We start from the raw sequence: 27,842 nt of genomic DNA on the forward strand, positions 1-27,842 counted from the left end.
ACGAACCCGTCCACAAACGCATCACCTGCGAGTACAGAGATGCAGCTCACGCAGGTGATGACACGTCGTAGGTTTGTATGAAATCAGAACTTCCTAGATGCAAACAGGACAAAAGAGCAGAACAAAATGCAACCAAATGGAACCAGAACGCACAACTTTATTAACAAAACAAGTCAGCTTCAAGTCTGGACTGACTTGGGATCAGAAGATTTCTTGATTACCTGTGACGACAGACGTGAGGTTCATTCAGGTGCTCACCAGCACGTCAGCAATGTTAACTGTTCATTACAATCAACAGTTGAGATGTTTCAGTCTGATTGAATGTTGTTGTCATGGTAACAGCTCATTGGGGATCTGCACAGTCCAGAGATCCCGACCTCCGTGGACGCTCAGTGGCTCCTTCAGCCAGCGAGGGTTGGACAGGTGAGTCAGGTATTTCTCCTGCAGACCAATCAGAACAGTCGACTGCTCCAGGTGTTCCAGCTCCTCCCCCTGGAGGGAGGCAGGACAGAGCCAGGTACCTCCCACATCCACTAGTCCTGAAAGAGAATTAATTTAATTTATTAATCCCAAACTGGGAAATTGACTGATTAACCCACACACACACACGCAACATGCAGTGAAACACACAGCTGCATCAAGCGCCCGGGGAGCAAGCTGGGGGTTAAGTGCCTTGCTCAAGGGCACATCAGCGGGCTAATGGAGGGGTCGGGACATTATCACTTCATCACTCAAATTTTGCCGGAATCGAACCCGGCGACCTTCCGATCACAAGCCGATTCTCCAACCTCTAGGCCAACGGGTGATGCTTTCATGTAGTTCATCGTGAACAACAGAGAAAGCGAACATTTCCTACCTGCTACTACGCCGCGGCCGAACCTCTCTCCAGACTCCAGGAGCGCTTGGATCTGATCCTGGTTCATTCCCAGTGAGCCGCTGAGCACCTCCCTCCACTCCTCCCCCTCCCAGTCTCGCTGGGCAATGTGGACCGCCAGGGTCTGGTTCTCCAGTGGGGCCAACAGGGGCCTCCAGCGGCTCTCCACGGTCTTCACCCCGTCCAGAATCAGACCGGCGTACGGCTGCCGAAACGACAGGCACCACACCTGTAGTGACATGTCTGCAAAAGAAACGCACCCAGACTCAACAAAGAAACAAAGACGAGATGGTCTGATTGTTTCTGGACCACAGAAGAAGAAACTTCAGATCAAATGAGTGCTGAGTGTTTTTGGAAACGTCTCAAATGGTAACTTTGTAGAACTTTTCCTGCATGAACCAAAACACAAAGCTGAACTGCCTGTCTTCGCTGTACTTTTTGTTGAAATATGAAGGCTGTTGAATCCACATCCCTGAAGACAGTAATTTCACATTTCTTTGAAAGGAGTTGCCTGTGAGTTATTACAATAAGAAGAAATCAGTTTGATCATTCAGTCTCTTCTTTCCAATAATTCACATTAGTTCAAATTTAAATTTGAATAAATCGTGATGTTTAATGGAGTTTGGCGTGTAACGTAACAGTTTATCCAAACTGTTAGCACAGTTAAGTTCTGTATGTGAAAAACGACATTATAGTAATATTACCACTCATCCACAAGAAAACGTGGACGGATAAACGACATCACATTAATTTGTCTTTTCTTTAACGGAGTTTGGTACGGAGCGCTCTCCGTGCAGGATGGACGGTTCTAGACAAGACAGGACAGCTTTACCTGTACAGAACATTTTTACAAGCAGTTTGTCTCAAAGGGCTTAACATAACATCAGCAACATCCTCTGCCCTTCGACCCTCACATCGACTGAGGAAAAACTCCCAGAAGAACCTTTAACAGGAAACACTGGGAGAAAGCTCAGGGTGAGCAGCAGAGGAGGGATCCCTCACCCAGGACGGGCAGACGTGCAGTGGATGTTGTACAGTTGAATACCTGCAGTGATGGAAACTCCGAAACTTCCTTTTTGTCCTCACTTCATATTTAGAGTTTAAACAAAGTGCAGCTACTTTAAATCTCGTTTTAATCCAACCTGACAGACAGAAGGGCTTGGACTCACAACGAGCTCCAGACTCCACTGCTCGCTCAGTCGATTTGCCCTCCTCTGTCGTCTTCTTCTTCTTCTACACCTCAACTCATGTGCCGCTCTGCTGCCCTCTGCAGGTCAGGTCGGTTACCCTGGTGACGTCCACAAGAAAAACACATGAACGAAAGAATGAAATAACATCAGAGGACAGCAGCTCAGTGTCCTGAACTGATGTCGCTTTTATTGAATCCAAATTTAATTGCTGAAATTGAGATTACAAATGAAAGATAATAAATGCACATGGACAACACACCCCATTTTAAATGTAACAAATTATGTAACTAACAGCTTGTTTTTGTCGATAAAGTTTTCTCTTTGCAAGACAGAATATTTCACAGGTTTTGTTTAATCAGTAAGACTTTTTCCACCAACATGCAAATCACAGAGCAAGAACACACAGCACCGATCTATAATCAAGAAATCTCAACAACCAATCACAGATGGTACAGGACAGTTTGTTTACATCATCAGCAGTAGTGATGACATCACACAAACGGATGAAACACCTCCTGTGTGAGGGCGCTGATGTCATCACTTCACTTCCTGTTTTTACAGAGAAATTGTTGACATTGATGTCATAACTTTATACTGATTAATATTCATCTGCAACACACATCACCTGCATTAATCGATTAATGATGAAAAGCAGCATGTCCTTATCACTAACGAGCTCTTCGCTGGTTGCCACAGCAACTAATTAAACAGATGCCGAAACCAGCAGCAGGGAACACGAGGAGAAAACACGTCCATGTTCACAGCTTCAAAATACTGTTTATGTACAGTCATATGTACAGGTCACCGAAAGAGAGGATAAATCAATAATGTATGAATATAATGTCTTTTAAAAACAGACAGCAAACAGAAACAAAAATACAATATCTGTTATAAGATAAATGTAAAAAATAACGTTCAATAAAATAATAATTTCTTTTAGATGATTGGATTGCATGAGCAAACTAAATCAAATCAAATCAAATTAAATGATCAAACGTTTTGAAGTCCACTGGACAACATTTAAGAACTTTTATCAGAAACAACAGGAACAGCTGATCCATCTGACCGACGGGAAACACAGCGAGGACCAACAGTTTTACGGCTGCCAGATGCTGCACTAAACGCAAGACTGAGCGCCACCTGCTGGACAATCTGCTGCTCGCAGTCCACCCGCTGATCACTGATCAGTATCGTATTCATCAGAAGTCACGTTTTTGGTAACCACTGTCACTTCATTACTAAAACACGTAAATCGGTCTGTAGTCCTGTTAGCAGTTTGTCCTAAAGGTGGCGCTACAGGAAACACCACAGAGTCATTAACATGTAAAGGGTTCGTCCTCTGGAGAGCAGGATAAGTAAAACTAAACTTTACCTAAACATTTTTTCTAAATATTTAGACTTTATTTTTCTCTCAAGGGGAATCTTTTGTGCTTCTTCTGTCCCAACAAAACCTTTTCCAGTGACTTTATTGGTGTTTCCTGTTTTTGGTTTTGACTTTGTCAGCGCTGGTCTGGGGTCTGTCTTCACACAGACTGAACTTCCTGCTCTCCTCAGTCAGACCACTCCTGGTCCTCAGGTTCAGACTCCTCCTCTGATTCGCTGTATTCCACTGCAATACGTCGCGACAGGATGGTGGCGACATCATTTCCTGCGGGCTCTCTTTTTTTAGCTTCCTCCTGCTCGCGCTGCTCCTGAACTTTCCTCAGCTGAATCCCTGCAGACCAGGAGAAACCAGGAAATCAACATGTCAGACTGCAGGACAGGATGTAAGTCTGGTTTTCCAAGTTCCAGATGAACTTCAGAGACAGGCTAAGCTATGGCTAATCACAGTTTACTGTGACCACAGCTTTCAGTTAGGCATTACACAAATACAACAAACATCACACAGTGTGACAGTGTGTGAATGTGATGACGCTGGGATAACAGCGAGACGCGTCCACCTGTCCTGGAAGCATGTGACAACACACACGTTTGCTAACACGACCAAACTTTACAAACACAGTCGGACAGCTGACCTCTGCGTATGGCAGCCAGCAGGTCGCTGCGGGCGTCGTTCATCGGCACATTCGGCCCGCCGGGTGGCTTCCTGCCATCCATTGCCGGGGGTAATGGGGGAGCAGCAGCAGCAGCTGAGGGTGGGACTTGGCCTCCGGGCCGGGAGGGGGAGGGGACATAGTTAGCTGGGGGGGGCGGAGGGGGGGAGGGGCTGTAGGGCCGAGAGAGGACAGCACCACCTAGAGACAAAAAAGTACATTTTTCACATTTTCTTGGCAACCAGCAAACACACACAAGCATCCAGACAAGTCACATACACAAGTCTATTTATGTTCTTCATGTACTTATACTTAATTATACTTATACTTCATACAAATATGCTTCATACATCTGACTTGTGACACGTGGTTTCTTCATCTCTCTTATATGAACATGCAGCCCTGACTGATTTTCAGTTGTACCAAACACATGATGACACCATGTTTCATTATAATGTGTGACTTTATTAAAATGTAAAATGTATGATGTCACCAAAAGAAGATGGCAGCACTCATATCAGGGCTGTTCTGGCTTCACAGTTGGAGGAAGGGGGGCAGACTTCCTAACTTCAGTTCAATTCAGTTTATTTATATAGCACCAATTCACAACAAAAGTTATCCCATGACACTTTCCAATTAGAGCAGGTCTAGACCAAATTACCTTCACTGTATGACATGTAGACTTCACTGTTATACAGCAATAAAGGATTTAGGTGTCTACACAACTAACAAAATAATTGGAAACCTGTCCATTACCTTGGTTTCCAGGAGCAACGGCAGGATGCAGCGGCGTTGCCATGGCAGCAGTGTGGGTGGAGTTGTTGGGGAATGCTGATGGCATGAGAGGAGGGGGTGGCGGCGGAGGGGCTGGAGGGATCTGATGGTCACTGAAGAGAGATGGAGGTCAAAGGTCAAATATGGCAGATGATGAAACTGTGTGCTTATGTGCTTGTGTGTGTGTGTGGTGTACTTGGCCTCCTTGGTGGCGTTAGTCCGTGCTCCGTTCTGATTGGTGGAGCCTGTGAGTGGTGGATGGTGGTGATGATGCGCCTGGTTGCGGCCTAGTGAATGCTGCCGGGTGGTTGCCACAGAGACCGCAGAGGAAGCGGGTCGGAAGGCGCGGTCCAGTGACTGAGTCTGACCACTTCCACCAGTTGCCATGGTGACGTGATCTTTCCCATCATGCCTCTGCATGTCATGGGAGCTGTTGGGGTCATCTGACATCCCTGACCTGTTGTATGAGGAGTGAAACAGTCATGGAGACACGTGGAGTCGTTACTACAGCTGATACATCAGTGGTCACCCACAGAAAGAACCTGTTCAGTTCCTGGTCTGACGACAGCACATCCATCTGTCTGGCTGAATTAGTGATCCAACTCTAACAGTCATTTAGAACAAGTTTTTGACTGAGACCAGGACCATCTCAGACTGACTCAGAGATGGAACAGAAAGATGTAATTCAGTTACATTCAGGTGTACTTACCTGTCAGGTGACATTGAGCCGTCAGAGGTGTGGTAAGGTGATGGTGTTACTCGTGCGTCTGGGCGGAGCTCCTTGTCGTATGCCATCAAGTTCCACTCCTGCCGTCTGTTACGAGCTTTCCGGACCTAAACGGGATGAAGGTCAGCATTTAACTCAGACCAAAGATTCACATGATGGAATACAGTGAATGATGAGAAACTGACCTTCTTAACCTCCCGCCCTGAGGACTCCTCCACATGCTTCTGTTCCTGAATATAAGAGAAAGCTTTTTTTAAATTTGTTTGTTCATTCTGCTAGGCACCTTGATCTTTTCAGAAATGTAGGATGTAAGGAAACAGTGCAACTGTGGGTAGATGAACCTTCTGTCGTCTCTTCTCTTTGCGCTTATTCTCGGTGGCCTGCAGCATCTTTTCCTTCCACAGGCTGAAGAAGTAAGATGGGTCGGTGTAGAACTTCAGGCCATCCTTCTTATCATCCCTGCACACACACAAAGTTTTTACTTAAAGGAGCAAGAGATAGCTCAAACCACGGTTTTGGTGACTTTTTGTTTGCTGTATATTGTACTGTGTTTACTGTACTTTGTAAATTGTTAATGTATTACCTCTATATTTTACCTCTCTATTTTTTTTTTGCAACACTTTTTGCTTTTTGCACTCTTTATCTGTTCTTCTGAGCTGCCACGACAAGTGAATTTCCCCACTGCGGGATCAATAAAGTTCATCTTATCTTATCTTTGTTTTTGTCTTGTTTGAATGAAGGGTGTTGAGTGTGATAAGTTAACAAGGCAGTTCAGCTCATCGTAGTTCAGTAGAAGATTCTGGATTCTGGATTTGGTCTATATTCAGGTTATAAAGTAAATAGACTTATACACTCAAATATTCACATGTTCAATTGTTCACCAAACCAAGAACTCAGGAAATGGGATAAAAACTGGGAAGCTAAGTCAATCAAATATTTGGGCATAAACAAACTAAAGACATTTTCAAATTATACAGAAGCAACTATGAACATACTGACAATAGTATAAAGCAAGATGTAGACAGAAGGACTGCTTATCCAATGGAATTAATCGATAGGATAAACGTGGTAAAGATGAACATCTTGCCATGTTTGCTATATGTGTTCTTGTCTCCACCAGTACCCATATCAAAAGATGAATTTCATAAATGGGATAAATGCATATCAAGATTTGCGTGGGGAGGTAAGTGACCTAGAATACGCTACACAACCCTACAATTACCTAAAGACAAAGGGGGAACGGCACTCCCAAATTTAAAAGAAAATTTTCAGGCTGCACAGCTACGTCAATTAATCTGCTGGTGTGATGAAGGTTTTGTGGCTCAATGGAAAATATTAAAACTTCCACAATAGACATAAAAACCTGTTTCAAACAAATATAAGGGAAACAGAGTCACCTACATACACAAGAGGGGGACATAATTTTAACCCAGTGATATCCTTTACTTTAGATATATGGCATTCCATAGTGAAAGAACTAAAAATAGGTTAAAAAAAAATTAAAAAAAAATGGACTATTAAAATGGATTGCATTTGATGATAAATTTTTACCAAGAGAAAATTTGATGAAACATTTAAATATTGATATGGCCAGAAAAGGGCCATATAAAAAGCCATATATAAAACTATAAAAAAGGGCGAAATGAGAATGAATGAATGAATGCTTTCAAGAGCTTAAAAATGCACATGAGCTAACTAATCAGGACTTATTTAGATACTTGCAAATGAGGGATTATTACATCAAAAATACTAAAACTAATGAGGATAAAATTCATTCCATTATCCATTACTGAACCATTACTGGTTCAGTCATATAGCCATGCCATCCCAAAAACAGTATCTATTCTATATGGCTGCATAATGGAATCTTAAAAAGAGTCAACCTTATATGTTAAAGCCAAATGGGATAGGGAGATAGGTGAAGAGATATCAGAAGGGATATGGCACGATCTGTGGAAATCATACCAAACTAATACGCAGTCACTGAGATGGAGAAAATTTAACTGGAAAAACTTAATTCGATATTTTATCACACCTAGAATCAAAAGCAAACAGATAGGCACTCAACAGCCATGCTGGAGATTGTGTAATCACATAGATCCAGATCGCACACATATTTTCTGGAAATGTACAAATATACAGCCCTTCTGGGGGAACGTTCATTCAGTTCTCTGTTATATCTTGGGTTATGTAATTCCTAAATCTTGCTTTGTTACGTACTTCAGACATTTGAATGGATCGGTGCATGTTGGAGATCAGTATCTGGTTAAGATTCTCCTGGTGGCTGGGAAGAAGGACATTACCAAAAACTGGCTCAAGACTGACACCCTGAGTAAAAAACAATGGATGTCAATCATAGAAGATAATTTGACGATAGAGCAACTGATGGGCAAATTAAAAGAGAAACAAGACCTCTTTGTAAAAAGATGGAGAAAATGTTTTTTGTATAAAGAGAGACTCGAGGTTATCGTATAATTGTATACAGGCTTTGTTCTAGACGACTGGTTACTAGTACTGTCTTGTTTTGCTGTATGCTTTCTTTTTCACATTATTATACTGAAATAAACAAATAAAAATTGTTTTAAAAAAAGAGGACAGAAGAGTTCAGAAGGTGGCCAGTTGGAATTTTTCTGCTTCGTAAGGAAAACAGGTGTGAGTATATTTCTTTTCTGGACATTTTGTGAATTGTTTTGTTTCCTCATTAGACTAAAGTCTAAGAGAGCCTGTAAAACTCAGCGAATCCACCACTCATATTCATCTCCCAGCTGAAACTGAACTGTCAAAGTGATATTACAGGCAGGATGGGCTAGCGGGTTAGCATGCTAACTGCTGTCTCTGCAGTATCCTTACTGCGGAAGTTGCTATAAACTGACCTGTAAGGTGTCAGAATATTGAGAGGTGGAGGTTTGTCACAGTGTTGGTACATTTCCAGTACTGGGTTGAGGATGGAGCTCCGTGACACCACCTGCTGGTCCTGGATAGTACTGCTTCTGAAAGCCTTCCTCATGTTGATATCCTGCAGAGACACTACGCCACAAACAGTACTGTTACTGAGCATGAATGGTGTTTGAGAAATTTAAGGGCCTTTACGAACTGGCAGCACAGAGTCATCTCATTAAAGATAAACAGTAACCAGGACCTCAAAACATGTTTATAATAAACTTATCCACCTTCCTCCACAGTGGAGTCCAGCTGTGTGACCTTCACTGCCAGCAGGTCCACTCGCTCCTGCAGGCTGTTCATCCTCAGGTAGAAACTGTTGGCCTCAGTGAACAGCTCGCCAAAGATGTCCTCTGCATGACGACCTGCACGCCATCAGACACAGTACAGTACAAACAAACCTTGTCAACGACAGCGTTGTATGCTCATTTGACCGACTACTTTTAGAGGCTGCACCTCCTTAACTGATCAAACACAGGTCTGGATGTGGACAGTAAGATATTATTGTTATTATTATTATTAACAATAAATCTTATTGTTAGACAATAAGATTTCTGGCAGGGTAGAAATTCTGGTCTGCAGTTTGAGCGGTCTGAGATCAGATTTCTCTCCAGATGACGCCAGTCTGAGCCTGATTATTGTTTGCCTGTTGGGCCTGACGGAGATGGTGCTGACATAAACTAAAAGACGAGGCTGACAAGTGGATTCTGTCTTTGTCTTTCTGTCCGCTGTGAACTTTTAGCATTGCTTGTCAGGTCTGTCTGATCCTTTCCTTTAGGTCCTTGCCTGCCTTGAACTGAGTACAGCTGAACCTTCATGTTGAATCACTTTGTTCTGTGTGGTGCAAACATTACATGATGACTTGATATGACTTGCCGTCATTCTTGTTTAGGCCATCGTTGTTGAAATCAGTTAATTAGGGTTGAGTACCCGAGTGGTATTTAACTAACATCTTGCTGTATGATGGTCACTTAGTTATCGTTATGTTGTCTTTTATGCAAGTTATATTTGGTGTTTCTCTGTGTTGTCAGAACTACCGCTGATACGTGCATCTTCCCACTTACTGTTCTGCGGCCTTATGGGTAAAGAAGCTACCAGTCAGAGAACCAGAGTCACAGTGGTAACCATCAGTACTCACTGAGTCCTCCGAGCTGTTTGATGACAGCAGCCAGGGTGCTGTTGGTGACACACTCCAGCTCACTGGCGACCCCATCAGGCAGAGCACCGCGGCACAAATATCTGGGTTCAATGATCCGCTTCACCAAAGGCATGGCTGACCTGCAGAGAGAGGGGGCGGGCTTAACTCTCCACATTTGTCCTTTGACCAATCAACAGCCGCCTTGTCCTGACGCACCTCAAATCCATCACTGACCCACTCCTGGAACCCCTGTAGTTCGCCTACAGAGCCAACAGGTCTGTGGACGACGCTGTCAACATAGCCCTACACTACATCCTTCGGCTTCTGGACTACACAGGAACCTACGCTAGGATCCTGTTCGTGGACTTCAGCTCTGCCTTTAACACAATCATCCTACAGGACAAACTCTCCCAGCTGAGCGTACCTGACTCCACCTGCGGGTGGATCACTGACTTCCTGTCTGACAGGAGGCAGCACGTAAGGATGGTGAAGCACGTCTCTGACTCCCGGACCATCAGTACTGGATCACCGCAGGGCTGTGTTCTTTCTGTATACAAACACCTGCACCTCCAGCCATCAGAATGTCAAGCTCCTGAAGTTTGCGGATGACACCACCCTCATTGGACTCATCTCTGATGGGGATGAGTCAGCCTACAGATGGGAGATCGACCGTCTGGTGACTTGGTGCAGGCTCAACAACCTGGAGCTCAATGCCTTCAAAACAGTGGAGCTGACAGTGGACTTCAGGACGAACCCACCCCCACCTGCCCACATCACCCTGTGTGGCTCCCCCGTGGTTACTGTGGAGCATTTCCGCTTCCTGGGAACCACCATCACACAGGACCTCAAATGGGAGCTGAACATCAGCTCCCTCATCAAAAAAGCACAGCAGAGGATGTTTCTGCTTGAGGCAGTTGAAGCAGTTCAAACTGCTAAAGGCAATGATGGTGGACTTCTACACCTCCATCACAGAGTCCATCCTCACCTGCTCCATCACCATCTGGTATGCTGCCGCCACTGCTAAGGACCTTAGCAGACTGCAGCGTATCATCTGCTCTGCTGAGAAGGTAATTGGTTGCAACCTACCTTCTCTTCAGGATCTGTACACCTCCAGGATCCTGAGGAGAGCATAAAAGATTGCAGCCGACCCTTCTCACCTGGGACACAAACTCTTTGAGGTGCTCCCCTCTGGCAGGAGGCTGCGGTCCTCTCGGACCAAAACCTCTCGCCACAAAAACAGCTTCTTTCCCTCTGCTGTCAGGCTCATGAACACACGAGAAGTCAACCACTGACACCCCTCAGCCCCTCACACCAACACAAACACACACACACACACAGAGTCACACACTCTCCCCTTGTACATTCAGGTCCCTGGCACGTCATCACTCTGCACTTTAAAAAATATGCATGGCCATCTGCAAATGTTTACGTCCACCATTGTATATACAGATGTATGTATATGTATACTGTGTATACGGACTTTTGGCATTTCACTATTTATCCTTTTTGTTCTCTTTTCTTGTGTTTGTCTGCTGCACCTGATGCCAAAACAAATTCCTCGTAGGTGGAACCTACCTGGCAATAAAAGTTTTTCTGATTCTGATTCTAGTTGGATTATGTACCTGCTTGATATAATTCACTAACACGGCAAGGTAAAGTTATAAAATGTTAAGGAGACGGAGATTTAAATCAGCACCTCCCTCTGCTGTCCCCAAATGTGAACTTGTTGAGGACGATGTTATAAATCAGACTAAACTGAAGTTAGAGTTAGTTTGCTGAGCTGCAGTGCCTCCAGCGTCCACTAGAGGAACAGACACTGACTGCTGGATGACACACGCTAATCAACACACAGCTTCAGAGGGCATCACCATGGTAACACAGCCAGCCTTTACATCACACTCCGTTGCCCACAGAGCCGAACATGGCTACTGTTGCTAGGAGACAGAGTGGGGGAAGTCCCGTGTTACTATAGACAAGAGGTTTGGTGTAATCAGATTACTGTGATCACACGATGTGTTTGGTGTCCTTTTGGTCTTCATGTCTCCTCTGTTCACTTTCCTTCACCCCATTTAGAGCTCAACTGTCATGTTGTAATGAGCAGTCACCATGGAAACTAGCATGCTGTGAGCGTGCTCAGATGCACAAACGAACTGCTGCGTACCTTCACGGTCTGTTCACCCGAGTGAAGACGTTTGTGGACGGTCCACTCAGTTCACTTATGGGACACAAATGTGCTGCTTCACTGAGTCAGATGATTCTCCACAGGGGGTTCTTCCTCAGGGATTTAAAGGTGCAGTCTGTCTCCGGATTTGATAAGTGTTTTAGTTTGAATGCTTCCCGGGTTCCTCGAACTCCCCTCAGTGCACTCTGCATTAAGTTTTATTTTTCCACATTCAGGTGATGTGATCACAGCGTGGTGGTAGACAGGTGAACACGGAGGGACATGTAGATGCCTGACTGGTCGGTCAAGCAGGACACAAACCAGAAGAATCAACATTGAGACATTTCTGACCAGGTTTACAAACATTAAGAGAGAACTGATGAGTTCCCTGGTCGTTAGAGGAGAGAGAAAGACCACAGCTCGAACGTCTGAGTTTCCGCAGTGAACTCCGACGCTTCCTTGTGGATGTAACTCAGTTCATTTAAACCAGGCCTCCCCAAAGTGGGCCTGCCAACCAAACTTTGGGAAGCCCTGACATCCACAGAAACGTTCATTTCCAGAGGTTTCACATGTGGAGGACAGGCCCAGCGATGGGTCAGAGTCCTCACTGTCTGTCTTTCTGGCTGTCTGTGGCTCTTCATCAGTGTGGAGGCTAAAACCAAACCGGTGCTTGTTCTGCAGGGTGTAAAAGACGTTTCTGACGGCAGCAGCTCATCGTGTGGCCTCACTGTGGACTCGTGTGCTCTTTCAGGACGCATTCAGGACGAAGCTGCAGTTAGCGGCAGCTCTTTGTCAGCTCTTTGTTCGTTAAGATTTTAAAATCCTTTCAGCTGGACAAGAATAAAACTTTGTTCTCTGGTCTCCTCCAGCAGAACCTCATGTCATCAATCACACGTCTTTGTGGGTGATTTCGTTATTCTGAAGAACAACTGTGGCAGCATGGGACTGATCTGACATGATCCTGATCAGTAGACTTTGTTGGCTATTTAACAGCACGGTCGTCTGTGGTCGGATGTACGAGTCCACACCCTCGCCAACAGGCTGCAGGGACTGATCCAGATGCAGCCACAGCTTCATCTGGACTGCTGTTCAAGCTCTGGGCTGATTGCAAGTCTGCTGATATTTGGATAATGAAGAAGAAACCATACCTGTGTAAGAGAATGGTGGCAGAGAAAAGGTAGTGCCAAAGCACAGGGCTGTAGGACAGCGAGGTGGAGCAGTGAAAGTGGAATAAAAACACCCTGATGCTCCTGGTCCACACCGGCTGTCACCCACTCAAGACCCCCTAAAGACTCTGAACTGTCCCTTTAACGCTCCTCAACACCTTTGGATTATCAGAAGCTGATCAAACGTCATCAGTCCACATTCATACACATGATGACATCACTTGTAGATCAGATTTTACACCAGAACACAAAACATGATGTAATGTCTTCTGATTTCACTGGAAGAAGCTCCGCCCCCTCTTACACATGTCCCACACGCACGCACACACTCCAGAAGCAGTCTGGGTGCATTACATCATCTAGTCATTGTGTGTGTGTGTGTGTGTGTGTGTTCAGGCCTGTTGATGCATGATCAGCTGATCAGCTGTGCCCATCAGGCTCGGTCAGACGGCTGACCGCAGATGACGTCATCCCCGCACTGATCAGAGGCGCTCACGGCCCGCGGATCGATCATAGCTCTTGTTCGTCGATTGTGTGTCAGTCAGAAGCCGATGACAGATCGATGAGACTCACCGCGCGCTGAGGATCGTTCTGCTCCGGGATCCGGTTCCTTCTGCTGTGACTCCTCCGTCACAGAGCAGCGGACGGCGGGCTCATCCTCAGACCCTCCGACCAGGAATGGATGCTCACAGAGGAGGAGGAGGAGGAGAAGGAGGAGGAGGAGGAAGCCTCCTGTCGGCTCATCGGAGCTGCTCGGCTCCAGTCGGAAAACGTCGTTCGGTCGACGATAACCATTTGTCTGAACCTTCAGTGAACCACAATAAACAAAAAGCTGTAACATGTAAACAAGTGCACATTACAAACAACACGACGAGCCATAAACACCGAATCGGTACCAAACGGTATTTGACCGGAAAAACGAGTTAGAACGTGTTTCCGACTGAGTACCGTCTGCAGGTTCCCCTCTCAGGCCACAGAGGCAGCCTCCACCAATCAGAGGGCAGCCCGAGAGCCTGAGAGACAAAACCCGGGACACAACGCTGACCCAGTACCCTGTGACGCAGAGCTGTGGACCTGCTTCGTTAGCGCCTCAGGGCTCAGGGTGATGATGAGGAGCAGCAGGACATGCAGCCGAGGAAGGTGACATTAATGACAACGCAGAATATATTCATTTCATTTATTTAACGTGTTAAAGGTTTTGGATAATAAAGGCTGAGGAAGTCATATTTGATGGATGTTTGATGGATGAGTGCAGAGCGTTTCACATCATGTGTGTGAACGGAGAGCTCCTGAACCACCTGTGGTCGATACCTGCTGTCTCGCAGCATCTCAGAGCCAATCAGACCTAACCAGTTCAGTTAGTGCACTTTCACCTGCAGGAGTTTCTGACGGCTCGAATGAAGTGCTGATGGCTGAGCAGTCTGCTCTGTCGCGACGATGTGTCCTCTGCATGTCCATCGAGGGACATACTAAGTACATGTGGTCAAAAGTACCAAAACTCTAAACAATCATTTCTTCTTTGCTTCTCATTCAGAAGCAAACAGAACAAGTTGTCCTGTGCTGCCACTGGCGATGAACTTTTTCAAAGCTTAGTTCTAAGAAGAATCAAAAAGAATTGCTTTCCTGGAGTGTAACGATAGTCAGAGTGAGGAAAACAACAGCAACTGGACAATATTTCACAGTGGAGAAACCCACCAATAAAACAGCAACAAGTACAGCAGGTGAGTTTAGTCTCAAACCACCTGAACATGCATCATGAGGAGGAGCGCGATGGATTCACCAATGGGAAAAAGAGGACAAACTGAGTGACTGTCAAACAGGAAGAGGAAGTTCTGTGACATTCTGTCACAGCTTGTTGTTGTTGCTAACTGCCTCGTGTCTCATTCACAGGTAAGAAAATATCTGACAACACCATCCATCCATTTTCTATGCCGCTTATGGCGGCTGGAGCCGATTCCAGCTGACAGGGTGGGCTACAGGGGATAGGCCGAGTTCACCCTGGACTGGTCATGGACACCTGGTTGGACAGGCAGACCTAATGAAAAGACGGGACAGGTACAGACCTGTAACAGCCACAGGTAGCAGTAGACTTTAATGAATTACTGTCAGGATGTTAAAAGATTTTCACCAAATATAACAAAAAAAGCTTCTAAGACAAATGAAACCCCCAGCCTTAACCTGAACCGGGTCATACTACAATCACATCACAGGGTGAGTAACTGCTAGTAAATGACTTTTCTATGTACACTCAATACTGAAAGGCATCAGAATCATATCAGAAAGAAAACATGATACTGGAACAGCTCTAGTTTGGTCATCATGTCATGCTCCATCAGGTCCTCCTCCAGTCCAGTTCAGAGTCTCTCACATTCAGACTCAGGCCCGGTCTCAGAGGGATGAGGCATGTCAATGTAGAACACCTCCTTGTTGACAGGTGGTGGCGTGTGGGGTGGGCTTTCTATCCCACAGTCTGGGCTAGGGATTGGGTGAAGCTGGTTCTCTGGCGAATGCTTTTTCTCTGTCCGGTTCAGAGGAACTTTGAGTCTGGCCCCACCTCCAGCAGCAGGACGACCGTGGGGATCGGCCTTTGGCTTGAAACGCTTCAGCTTGACGCTGTCTTTGGCGTCATGGGTACACGGTAGTAGGACAGCCACATCTTTGCGAAACTTGGAGCTGAGTCCAAAGTAGATGAGGGGGTTGTAGAAGCTGGCAGACTTGGCAAAGAGGCGGGTGAAGATGCTGGTGAGGTTAGGGACATGGAAGCCCCAGGCAGACCACATGGACACCACAGCGTATGGAGACCACGCCAGGATGAAGGCTGTACAGATAACTATGGAAACCTGCAGAAGAAGTTTTGCATCAATCCTCAATCTTCCTCATCCCTTCAGACCAGAAAACCACAGTGCGCCCACCATCAGCACCCGCCATCTGACTTCATTACTAACTTTTTGCTGGATTCTGGTGCACTTTGAAAAACTTGAGTAAGATGAAAAACCTGCACCAAGAACCAAAGATGTCCTAAATCTCGTCCCTCCTACAAGTTCAGTCTGAATCCCTTCACTCTTATTTGCTCTGGTGGCCTCGTCTGTGGCCGTTTGAATTCTACTCCAGCAAGGTGCCACATCGTCAACAACGCTGGAGGTAAGTTTGTGTAATTCTACTATGAACAGAAAGAAAAGCATATCAATTTGCAGTGGGAACAGGCCCTTTGAAACAACATGTAGCCTGTTAGCGATGGCACTAACACGGCTGAATGAACTGTGTGCAGTAAAGACTCACGATGGTGACGTCTCTTTCGATCTTCCTCTGCCGGTCAGTGAGGTCTCCCTCTGCTGACAGAGCGTTTCCTCTCTTCACCGTGTTGATGATGGAGATGTAGCAGAAGAGCATGATGAGCACCGGGATGAAGAAGCAGGAGATGAGGATGGAGATAATGTAGGACCTGTGGGTGCTTGAGTAGGTCGCTTTGGCCCAGTCAATCTCACATGTTCCATAGCCACGATCTGCAGAGGGGGGGACCATAGAGCAGTCAGGGGTCAGGGATTAGGTTTGTGAAAGCAGACACTAAAACAAAATCTTATTTTAATGGGTTCTTGCCTGTGTAGCTCCCCCAGCCGAGCAGCGGTGCTCCAGACCAGAATCCAGCTGTGATCCAGATGAGCAGCAGACAGAGGGACACGCTGGTCCTGTTAATGTGACGGGCTGAAACACAACATTCTTTCAATTAACTGAATCTGGACATGTGAAGGGTTTCATGGTATGAAACAGAATGTGTTTGGTGATGGCACCCTCTAGAGGTGCAGAGGGACGAAGTCTTCACCAGATATTTTATTTTCATTATCTGAACCCTGACCAGGAAGGTCCTGTAACATGAACAGAATAGCTAAGCAGTGTTGATTTAACAGTGGTGATAAACCCCTGAGGTCTGACCAAAGAGGAGCCTGCAGCCTCAACAGACAGAAAACATGAAGTTTTGGGCTTTGACCTCTGCTCGGGTGGCATCCTTTGATGTAGCGGGTGATGCTGATCACCGTCAGGGTGTTGATGCTGCTCAGACCAAACACCAGCGTGAAAAAGCCGTCCACCTGGAGGAGACAAACAGGACAAATTACAGGCATGTCCCAGTTCGGATTCTGGCTGCATCAAGTTCATCACAAGGAAAGCAAAAATGTAAAACATATGGATGAGCTATAAAGCACACAACCCCCCCCCCCCCGTCTAAACCTCAGGCACATCTAAGGTGAGTCTCAGCTGTACCTGGCAGGTCCAGATGGAGGAGATGAGGTAGCCACTGTCCTGGAAGACATTGAAGATCTCAATGATGCCTCTGGAGTATCCGAACACGGAGATGCTGGCATCAGAGATGGCCAAGTTAAGGGTCAGGTAGTCAGTGGGCTGCAGGGTGGCTCTCTGTCTGTACAGGACGAAGAGGACGATGCTGTTTCCAAACCAAGACAGCCAACCTGAAAGCACCGCAGAGACAGTAAGACGAGGTCGGGTCAGGTACATGTCTGCAGGACACACAGTGTTTTCAGGATTCACAGCAGATGACACAATCCAGGTTCAATATCCACTTTGGGTCCTGGAGATTGTGGATCCCAGCAGACTTTGTTGCTGAGTGTGATGACAGGTGGAGCCTGGCACAGAAAGACTGAGTTTAGAGCAGGGGTCTTTGGGGGTGATAGTGTTGAAAGCTGAGCTGAAGTCTACCAACGGGATCCTTACAAACGTCCCTGAGGTGTTGCAGGACAAAGGCCAGTCCCATGCTGACAGGACTGTCCACTGACCTGTTTGACCCTGACCCTGTTCACTGGGAGTCTGTGATGTCCACAGGTAAGTCAGCGCCAGTCTGTTGAAGGATATCGTGACCCCAGACGTCAGAGTGACTGCCCTGTAGTCATTTAGTCCTGAGGTGGAGGGTTTGTTTTTGACTGGGGTGACTGCGAAGCTCCAGAGATCTGCTGAACATCTGGGTGAAGATGGAGGGGGACGACACATCTTGTTCTGGTTGTTGGGTCCCTGCAGTGTGGGCCAAGGTCTGCTGACAGCTGAAAACCTGTTTCCACTGCTGTGTAGCCCCTCTATGCTCCATTGATGTGAGGGACGTGTCCAAAGGGGAAATCTGATTGGTCACCCCAAGTGCCACACACGTTTGTATAAAACTGATGTGTCAGCGTCAGTGAGTTTACAGCTGTCAGAACCGCCAGACCAGCTGCAGGAGCTGAACCCAACGGGGATCAGAGCTGAAGCCCTGCGGGGGGGCCAGAGTGACGAGCAGGACTCCTGCTGTGAGTAAAGTGGTTTACAGTCAGGATGTGATGACTGTGTGGTCTCCTGCATGCGGTGATGTCTGATGTCTGCAATGATAATAACTGACATCACATGATAACTCAGTGTCAGTAAGTCCTGCAGACGTCAGGCCTCGTGAATCTTTATTCTGTCCGCTCATCTGGTTTAAGTGTTCTTTTGGATCGGTTGTAGAACCAACACAACCAAGAGACCAAACACAACAATCAAAGTTAAAGATGAATGTGACTGATTTTCATGTTTTCTGCTGATGTTGTGATGGTATTGTGAAGTCTGATGTCGCGACATGCTGACCAGTACTCAGTCTGCTCTGCCTGACAGACACTGGGTCTAGTAGAGACCAGAAGAGACCAGTTTGTCACACAACTGAAAGGTGAGCAGTAGAAGTACTACAGAGGCTGCCTTTGTGGTCTGAACTGCACCAAAGCTCACACAGAGAAATTGTCCTCTGACAGAGTACTCAGTACTGCCCCGCAGTATTACTACTTCAGGGGAGTTGGTGTGTGTGTGCGTACCCACCCAGCAGCAGCAGGTAAACTCCAATGATGGTCTCGCCCTGGTCAGACAAAGGAGGGTCTCTGCCTCCCCCCAGGATGAAACTGTGGTTCCTCCAGGGGGGGCTGCCGGCCGCCGAGCTGCTCGCAGACATGACGCCAGACTGAAATGTGAGCGACGAGCTGCCGTCTGTGCTGTTAATCTCAGGTAAATATAGACACCTGATCCCAGTTCAGCCCCACAGCAGGAGAACTGGCTTCGGACCAGATCACAGCAGAGCCAACAGCCCAGCTCTGATTCGCTGGCTGAGGGATGATGTCATTAGCTGTCAGGTGAACTGCTGTTCATGTTCTGCTGCTGTTGGTGAAGGTACTTTTACTCAGGTGAGTACACGCTTACAGCTGCAGTTACTCTACAACATTATGAAACATGCAGCATCAATACAGACTGAAGTACCCTGCATCAATCTGTCAGTGATTCTGAGTACAGAATCAGTACCTTTTTATGATTAAACATATTTTTATTTTCAGTTTAGGATATTTTAGGAATGTATAAATGACAGGTGTGAGGCAGACTGAAGGTCAGTTAGGTGATTACAACCTGGACAGGTGATGATGATGACGTTGAAGGTACAATACATCTTTATGCGATTTTCACTTTTTAAGAAATGCACAATAAAAAAACCTTCTGCCTGACCCAGGAGGAGAAGGAGCAGGAGGAGGAGAAGCAGGAGGAAGAGGAGGAGAAGCAGGAGGGGGAGGAGGAGAAGCCGGAGAAAGGAGAGAAGAACGAGGGGGAGCAGGAGGAGGATGAGTAGGAGGAGAAGGAGGAGCAGGAGGAGGAGGAGCAGGACCTGTCAGCCAGGTGAACTGTGTGTACCTGTACGATGGCGTCCTGTTAATGTGACGGGCTGAAACACAACATTCTTTCAATTAACTGAATCTGGACATGTGAAGGGTTTCATGGTATGAAACAGAATGTGTTTGGTGATGGCACCCTCTAGAGGTGCAGAGGGATGAAGTCTTCACCAGATACTCATTATCTGAACCATGACCAGGAAGGTCCTGTAACATGAACAGAATAGCTAAGCAGTGTTGATTTAACAGTGGTGATAAACCCCTGAGGTCTGACCAAAGAGGAGCCTGCAGCCTCAACAGACAAAAAACATGAAGTTTGGCGTCATGACAGGAAGGTGCTCCCTCAGTGCTGTCAGGACGACTCACCGTCACTCAGCATTAACTCTTTAAACAGACCCCTCCTGCAACAGGCTCCTAATCTGCTTCTGACGTCAATCATCAAAACTGTGACCAGAGTGAGACATCCTGTCACACACACCCAGCTCTGACTTTCACATCACATGATCCATTCATCTCATTTGGTTCACATCAATATCAGTAAGACATTAAAAGTGGATCCATCAGGGTCAGCGGTGGGCCAAAGTCCTGTGTGGTTTGAACAGAATGAGAACCTCAGATGTAATTAATGTTCCCCACAGAAAACTTCTCTTTGCTTCTGCCTGAAGAACTCAGATCAAAATTCTGGTTCTGGTCTCCTCTGGCTGCGGTGTCCTGCAGAGAGCAGCAGGGAACATCCAGAGCTGGGACGGCACTAAGTACTCAAGTACTCTTCTTCTCTTGTGAAGGAGTCCCTTTGGGACCACATTTCTGTCAGCTGATCTGAGGTCTGATCTGAGACACAACAAGACAACAGGCACAGGAGACACTTTACTGCAGTTCTCAGAGTACTTTTTTGAGTCATATTCACAATGAGACTTTCTCATATCAACATGAAAGAGGAAGCTGAGGGAATCAAACTGCTAACGATCTGAACCAGGATCAGATTTACTATCAAGCACAAATTCATGTTGGTTTGATTAATGTGTAAAAGGAAGAGCGAGAGCTGGAAGTCGACGTGAGACAGACAGATAAAATCTGACAAACTGAAAGCTCGAAACCAAACTGCTGTGCTGGACTGGCAGAAAAGCCTCCTGAGCGGTAGTTTAATTAAACCTGCTCTAGTGGAAAGGAACAAGCACATTCTACTGAAGTACAACTCTAGACAGTTTTACTGTACTACACACACGTACTTGTAGTTATGTACTTTTTCTTCACTGCATTTAGTTACTTTTTTAGAAATCAAAGATCCACTGCATAATCAGATAATTTTTACTTTCTCTAATAGGTTTACTGAAGTAATATTTTGAATCAGGACTTTGAGGGTATTTTTACACTGAGCTGTAATGATGCTCTGCTGGTTACCAGGCAACACAACAACACTATGTGTATGTGTGTGTGCAATGAGTTCTGTTTTGCTGCAGGTTTTGTGTGCAGGAATCATTCATGTTGTAAAAAAACAACCTTTTGTGTACACACTAAGAACAATCAGAATTCAGAGCCGGATGGTGTCAAACGCACTCGAAAAGTCAAAGAACGTGATTCTCACAGTGCTTGCCTTCTTGTGCAGGTGAGTGTAGACTCTGTTCAGCAGGTAGATGATGGCATCGTCCATTCCAAGGCGGGGCTGGTAGGCGAACTGAAGGGGATCCTGAAGTGGTTGGACCATGGGCCTGAGCTGTTCCAGGACGAGTCTTTCCAGGGTCTTCATGATGTGTGACGTCAGAGCCACAGGCCTGTAGTCCTTGGGGTCGCTGGGACGCGGCGTCTTCGGGACAGGAACGAGGCATGACGTCTTCCACACCACAGGGACCCTCTGAAGACTCAGACTCAGGTTGAAGACAAGATGAAGTACCTTTCAGGACCTTGGGGCTCACACCATCTGGGCCTGCGTGGAGTCTCTGCAGCTGTCTTCTCACCTGATCAGCTGTGAAGGTCATCGTTGAGGTGATGGTGGGGGAGGAGTGCTTGTGGTACCCAGGTGAGAGCGGTCCAGCCAGGCGTCTGGGGACGAGGTGTGAGCGAGGCCATCCAGATGGAATGTGGGGGGAGGGAGAGAGGCTGGAGTGGCTCGTTCCCACTGTACTGCTGAGGAGTTGTTTGAAGTGTGAATTGGGGTCCCTGTGTCGAATCTGTTAAAGAACTGATTCAGCTCATTTGCCCGTTCCACACCGCCATCAACTCCTCCTCCGGCGTTTGGCCCGTAACCTGTGATGGTCCTCATGCCACTCTCTCGTGTTGTTCGGCTGGAGTTTCCACTCCAGCTTCCTCCATACAACAAATCGTGTTGTACGTTTTCATAAATGAATCGTCTGACGGCTCAGAGCAGCACGTCTTCCTGTGGTTTCTGAAGTTGGCTCAAAATGTTTAGAATTAAGAAAATTAGTTCATGCTCAGTGAAATATTAAAATATTCTGCTGGATTTTTAACTGGCCATTAAATTAAAGGAGCAACCCGTATAATATGATCAGAATTCAAAGGAAATGCCAAAAAAATCTCAGTAACCACCATCTGCTGCTCGCCATACTGTTAGCTGTAGCTAAAGCAGCTAAAGCTACTGTTAGCTCAGTTAGCCCTGCGGCTGACAAGTCAAAACAGCAAAATACCCACAGGCTTAAAGGAAGAAATCTTGAGTTTACTTACACTGAAAAGCTGAGATGTCTTGACAAGATGCTGAGATGTCACGATGGAGAAAATGTGGCATTTTAGTAGTCAGCTTAAGCTTCAGTGAGCTTCAGTTGCTTTACTTTAATGTTTTTAAAGTTGCTTTACTTTAATGTTTTTAAAGTTGCTTTACTTTAATGTTTTTAAAGTAAAGCAACTGAAGCTCACTGAAGCTTAAGCTGAAGAAATATTTAAGGCTACAAACTACAGAACAGATGAGAACAAACTGTGGAACCAAAACAAGTTTATTTACAAAAGCAAACGTGGACTCTTACAGTCGTTTTCATCTTAACAGGCAAATTAAGAAACCCTAAAACTGTAAAAAAAAACCCAAAACAAAACAAAAAAAACAAACAAACAAAAAACAAAACCGGAAATAACAGGAAATAAAAGGGGTGGGGCTCCAATGTGACATCATCCAGGTGACATCAGATGAGATCAGCCACTGCAGAGAGGAGAAACAAACAGGTTGGTGTTTGGTTACACCATGTGGCTAACATCTGTTCACCTTCTGATGCTAACACACTTGCTAACTCGCTAACCTGTTAGCAGATTCCTCCTGACACCTGAACCGTGTCTGAAGTGTTCACATGTCGTTTTAGCAGCATCAGTATCTCAGGGTGTTCATGCTGACTCATGTTGTCTCTGCTGAACTACTTTCGGTGGTGGGATACACTGTGCTGCAGGTGTGATGTGTCACTCTGATTCTCCTGACTGACTGATTTCTAAAACCCTAAACTCTGCTGAGCTGTGACATCACAGGAGGAAATAAGTTTCTGATTGGCCATCAGGTGTGCGATTGATCAACTCCTACCGTTCATGGGCATCTCGTCAATTTGGGTGGAGTAGTACTGCTCGATGTCCCGCAGGATCCTGATGTCATCGTTCTTCACAAAGTTGATGGCCACACCCTTACGACCATAACGACCGGATCGACCAATCCTAGAGGTCAAACGTTACTTCAGGTCAGCAGACGGTATGTAAACCCTTTCTGCCAGCCAGAGGTTTGTGTGAATGATTCATAAAGACCGATTTGATATGGAAATAAAGAAGCTGTGAAGCACACAGCAGTGAGACGCCCCCTGTTGGCCAAGATGAGCTTCTGCACCACCATCAGCCTCATCATTCACACACCATGAAAAATCTCATTCATTTCCTTAATCTTTTCACATTTTCTAGTAAGTACGTAGTAAGTTGTTGTGCTTAAATCTTTCAACATTTGACATTTACAGTCGACCCCATTAAAAATGCTTCTCCATTTTTTTGTTTAAGTTCTTGTGGCCCATTTCAGGTGCTTTCATTTCATGTGTTATGTGTGACAGGTGAGGTGGGTACCTGTGGATGTAGAGCTCTCTGTTGTTGGGCAGGTCGTAGTTGATGATCAGAGAAACTTGAGGAACGTCTAAACCTCGAGCCCAAACATCCGTGGAGATCAACACACGGCTGAAAAAAAAAAAAACAACACACGACCGTTGGCTTGTGTCACAACAAAGGAATCAACATGATGCAAGAACACAGCTCTGACCCTGGCCTCGGTCCAGATTCATTACCTGGCTCCTGATCTGAACTCCTTCATGATGGACTCCCTCTCTTTCTGAGGCATGTCTCCGTGCATCGATGACACCGTGAAGTTGGCCTCTCTCATCTTCTCTGTCAGCCAGTCCACCTGAAATGCACACACAAGGACTGAGCCTCCCAGAATGCTTTGCTGCTGCACGCGGGACCGTGTCATCACACGACCTCCTGACTGCAGAAGACAGGTTTAGAAAGTGATTTGAGCCTCTGACAGGTTCAGCTGTCTGATCCCGGTCCTCCATGACAACACTTTATTTTCATCCGTTTTCATGGCACATTTTATGCTTCGAAAGACTCGTCTCAGTGGACGACCTTCCCTAAGGTCTGGTCTTGTAAAGCCAGACACTGGGACTGGTTCAGAACTCGACAAAGGTCTGTCTGCACTCACAAGCATTTTGTTACAGCAGAAACACAAAGCTCTGGCTTATTTATGTTTCTGTAAACCAAGTAACGTAACCTGACTGTTGTCAGATTACTAATTGCTGCTTCAGTTGCCTGCTTTTGGCTTTGCAGTACAAACACCAGTTGGCTGAGATATTAACACAAATGCAGCTGCAGTGACCGAAACAGTTCAGATGATTAATCCAGAAGGAGAACAGGCTGAAAACACTCTGATTATACTGAATTTATTAAGTGGTAGAAACACACCAACACGCACATTACAAGACGAGCACCTGGAGTTCGCCCAGCCCACCTGTTCTGGCCTGGTTTCTCACTGACGGCTGGTTTGGAATTGAGGAAACAGAATCAAAGTGTGTGTGTGAAAGAACACGTCTGACCTTTCTCTTGGTGTTGCAGAAGATGACGGCCTGTGTGATGGTCAGAGTGTCGTACAGATCACACAGAGTATCAAACTTCCACTCTTCTCTCTCCACAGCCACAAAGAACTGCTTTATCCCCTCCAGAGTCAACTCGTCACTGAGGGAGAGACGTTCACACACAACTCTGTTACTGGCTGTTTGTGCGTGTTACTGGACTTTACTGGCTGTGCTTGCGGACTGACCGTTTGACCAGGATGCGGATGGGGTCGGTCATGAACTTGTTGGTCATCTCCAGGATCTCGTGAGGCAGCGTAGCGCTGATCAGAACCACCTGTGTGGCCGGGGGCAGGTAACGGTACACGTCGTAGATCTGCTCCTTAAAACCTGAACAAAAAAAGTTCAACAACAACACAGACGATTAACACATCCCAGAAGCAGCCATCATGTTCTCACCAGATGTTCTCACATCTGGTCCAGACTGTCCGTCTCTCTGCTTGCAATAAATACTGAAATTATGTGAAAAAAACAAAATGCAGCAGCCCAGTTCAGACTGGAGATCTGCCGCACAGGTGAAGCCGTTGCTTTACTTCAGCTCGGTGGCATCACCTCAACACAGAAACTGGACGCTGACATCACTTCTTTATCCAGGTAACACACCTGCACACGCACAATCTCACCTTTGTTGAGCATCTCGTCAGCCTCATCCAGGACCAGCATCTTGATGGCTCTCGTCCTCAGACTTCTGCGACGAATCATGTCTGCAGGAAATTAAACAAAAGTCGGTTTCCCATCGGTTGCGGCAGTCAAAGTACAGACATGTCTTCTGTCATTGTAAACGGAATGTGTTTGGGTTTCATTTCAGTCAAAAATTTAGTCCCAATCTATTAGTTTACACATTTGGGCTGATGAATTTCCATGACACACCCAAAAACCTTTTAAAGACTTTAAAGCTAACAGTTCAGGGATGTTAACGTGTCCATGGAGCAGGCAGTTGGATGAGAATTTAGTCCTTGTTCTGTCTATCAGGTTCTGACTATCCGTGTGGACTCCGGGAGGTGACCATCCTTTCAGTGTGGGCGGCGCCTCCTGCTGGTGAGTGTTTAAACTCACCAAACACGCGTCCAGGTGTCCCTGCCACCACATGCTGACCATAGTCCAGTTTCCTGATGTCCTCGCCTACGTTGGTCCCACCGATGCAGGCGTGACACTGGACATTCATGTAGTCTCCCAGAGCCAGCAGTACCTGCGCGCGTGCGCACACACACACACACACACACACACACAGGTGAGAGCACCAATCAGGACCAAGCGCACAGCATCCCCCAGCTCACTGATGATTGGTTGCTTATGATGTGCAGGAGGCTACCTTCTGAATCTGTCCAGCCAGCTCTCTGGTTGGAGCGAGGATCAGAGCCTGTGTCTCCCTCACCTGCAGACAAGAAACACATCAGAGCATGATGTCATCATCTGCAGCCTGACACTCTTCTTAACATGCTTGTCATCATCTGTAAGATGCTTCCATCATGTTTGTTCTTCCAAGGAGTTGCGATGGAGCCTGTCCATCTGAACACCCACCTGGATGTCGAGACACTGCAGCACCGACACACAGAAGGTGGCCGTCTTTCCTGTTCCAGACTGAGACCTGAATAGATCAGAGAGCAGCAGTCAGACAGGAGCCGTCAGAGCACAGTCACAGCACTGGGGTCAGTTTTTAGGGGTCTTACTGGGCGATGACGTCTCTACCCTTGATGATCTGTTTGATGGCTCTCTGCTGGATGGCCGACGGCTTCTCAAAACCTGGAACACAAAACATCTGATAAGGACCCTCGGGTGTCTTTAAACCTTTGTCTTCGTCTCTAAGTTCCACCACAGCGGGTCAGAGGTGTTTAACCACCCTGTTTTTAGAGCACGTCGCCCTCAGATCCAAACAACAGCCTCTCTGCTCTTTTAAGATTTTTATCTTAGAAACACAAGAATTGGTCATTTGATATATGAAAACAGACTCTGTGTCTCGGCCCTCACGCGCGCCGTTGTGTTTTTCAGCTTGTAAGTCACTAATGTTAATTCCGCTGCAGTCGCGTATCTGCGGCTAAACCAAAACACAACCTGAACAGCACAGAGTGGAGTTCAGCCAGACGTGCTCCGAGTGGATCTCACCATCATGACTTCACTGATGGGCGACGGAGAAGGACTTCAGCTGTATGCGTACGGAGAAGCTCGGCGGTAAAGTGCGCAGCAGCCGAGCGGCTAACGTTAATGCTAACCAAACTGGCGATAAACATTATAACAGAACACACTACTTTATAAGTTAGTACAAAACACTATACAAAACCTTAACACAACTGAGCAATTAATAATTTGATCTTTTATTTACTCGCGCGAAAAAAGTTAGTTAAAGATGCTAAGGTTACAGTTAGCATTGCTTTAGCATCTGAGCTAACTCTCCCCGTGGAGGCCGCCGGGATCCCCGGCCTACCGTAGGCGTAGATGCCGCGTAGCAAGTCCTCTCGTAGACCCATGGTATCGAAGGTGGGGGTGACATCCACCTCCTCGCTGGTCTCAAACTCCACCTTGGTCATGTCCTCTTCTCTCAGGATCCTCTTTCTACCCTGCGCCCCGGCAGCAGCCATTTGTCTCAGAGGTGTCTATTCGGTTAAACTTACAGAGAATCCGATAAAAACTCGAACCTCTTCCGCCGCACTGCTGAGCTAACTGCTAACGGCAAACACGGCCAAAGAAAGAGCGCCGCACGTGTCGCGCCGGTGACGTAAGTGGCAGGCGACAGGGTAGATGACGTCGCATCTAAGATGTAGATTTATCCTGATCTCGTTGTATCTGTTTCTGATTTGTGACCTGTTACTTTCTGATTACATCAAGACCAGCCCCATGCTCTTTAACCTTTAGTCCCATGGTAGTAAAGCTACAAAACAAATTAAATTCGTTTGTGTGTCAGAGGAAGAATCTTGTTATCCAAAGCAGAGGGCACATCCGGGTTAGTGTGTGCAGCCGCCTCCCTTTCCGCAGATCAACAGAGCTGACTGTTCATCAGAATCAGAATTGACTTTATTGCCATGTAAGTGAAGAGGTTTCACATCACTAGGAATTTGTCTTGGTGATTGGTGCATACATAGAACGTAACGAGTA

The 27,842-nt window shown here is 46.3% G+C and overlaps 4 protein-coding genes across 7 annotated transcripts; all 4 read right to left on the reverse strand.

Annotated features, from left to right (window-relative positions):
* Positions 1–137: 137 nt before the first annotated feature.
* On the reverse strand, positions 138–2,157 carry zgc:110222 (uncharacterized protein LOC550336 homolog). Of its 3 annotated transcripts, none has more exons than XM_046377995.1 (3): positions 2,044–2,157; positions 857–1,117; positions 138–539 (listed from the first exon to the last, which is right to left on the reverse strand). In XM_046377995.1, exons 2-3 carry the CDS (start codon positions 1,113–1,115, stop codon positions 331–333), a joined length of 468 nt encoding a protein of 155 aa, XP_046233951.1. In that variant the 5' UTR covers positions 1,116–1,117; positions 2,044–2,157; the 3' UTR covers positions 138–330. The 3 variants fall into 3 exon arrangements, with proteins under 3 accessions (XP_046233951.1, XP_046233943.1, XP_046233934.1); XM_046377987.1 differs by having other exon boundaries at positions 1,877–2,079; XM_046377978.1 differs by having other exon boundaries at positions 1,920–2,077.
* A 90-nt stretch (positions 2,158–2,247) lies between these two features.
* LOC124053032 (wiskott-Aldrich syndrome protein family member 3-like) lies at positions 2,248–13,973 on the reverse strand. 2 transcript variants are annotated; one of them, XM_046377966.1, is made up of 11 exons: positions 13,577–13,706; positions 9,677–9,816; positions 8,769–8,903; positions 8,472–8,625; positions 5,940–6,057; positions 5,784–5,828; positions 5,581–5,705; positions 5,068–5,328; positions 4,854–4,984; positions 4,080–4,298; positions 2,248–3,778 (listed from the first exon to the last, which is right to left on the reverse strand). In XM_046377966.1, the coding sequence occupies exons 2-11, from the start codon at positions 9,807–9,809 to the stop codon at positions 3,615–3,617; spliced, it is 1,485 nt and encodes a 494-aa protein (XP_046233922.1). In that variant the 5' UTR covers positions 9,810–9,816; positions 13,577–13,706; the 3' UTR covers positions 2,248–3,614. The 2 variants fall into 2 exon arrangements, with proteins under 2 accessions (XP_046233922.1, XP_046233912.1); XM_046377956.1 differs by lacking the exon at positions 9,677–9,816 and having other exon boundaries at positions 13,577–13,973.
* An 841-nt stretch (positions 13,974–14,814) lies between these two features.
* LOC124064710 (opsin-5-like) lies at positions 14,815–19,153 on the reverse strand. Its single transcript, XM_046399389.1, has 6 exons — positions 18,830–19,153; positions 17,261–17,466; positions 16,989–17,088; positions 16,601–16,705; positions 16,283–16,506; positions 14,815–15,843 (listed from the first exon to the last, which is right to left on the reverse strand). Exons 1-6 carry the CDS (start codon positions 18,957–18,959, stop codon positions 15,358–15,360), a joined length of 1,251 nt encoding a protein of 416 aa, XP_046255345.1. The 5' UTR covers positions 18,960–19,153; the 3' UTR covers positions 14,815–15,357.
* A 3,436-nt stretch (positions 19,154–22,589) lies between these two features.
* Positions 22,590–27,502, reverse strand: eif4a3 (eukaryotic translation initiation factor 4A3). The gene is made up of 12 exons (XM_046378044.1): positions 27,175–27,502; positions 26,423–26,495; positions 26,274–26,340; positions 26,065–26,127; positions 25,809–25,941; positions 25,376–25,456; positions 24,941–25,082; positions 24,717–24,855; positions 23,913–24,028; positions 23,698–23,805; positions 23,177–23,304; positions 22,590–22,807 (listed from the first exon to the last, which is right to left on the reverse strand). The coding sequence occupies exons 1-12, from the start codon at positions 27,326–27,328 to the stop codon at positions 22,791–22,793; spliced, it is 1,221 nt and encodes a 406-aa protein (XP_046234000.1). The 5' UTR covers positions 27,329–27,502; the 3' UTR covers positions 22,590–22,790.
* Positions 27,503–27,842: the final 340 nt, after the last annotated feature.

The sequence above is a fragment of the Scatophagus argus genome, chromosome 2 (assembly GCF_020382885.2).
Source record: "Scatophagus argus isolate fScaArg1 chromosome 2, fScaArg1.pri, whole genome shotgun sequence".
Lineage (NCBI taxonomy): Eukaryota > Metazoa > Chordata > Actinopteri > Scatophagidae > Scatophagus > Scatophagus argus.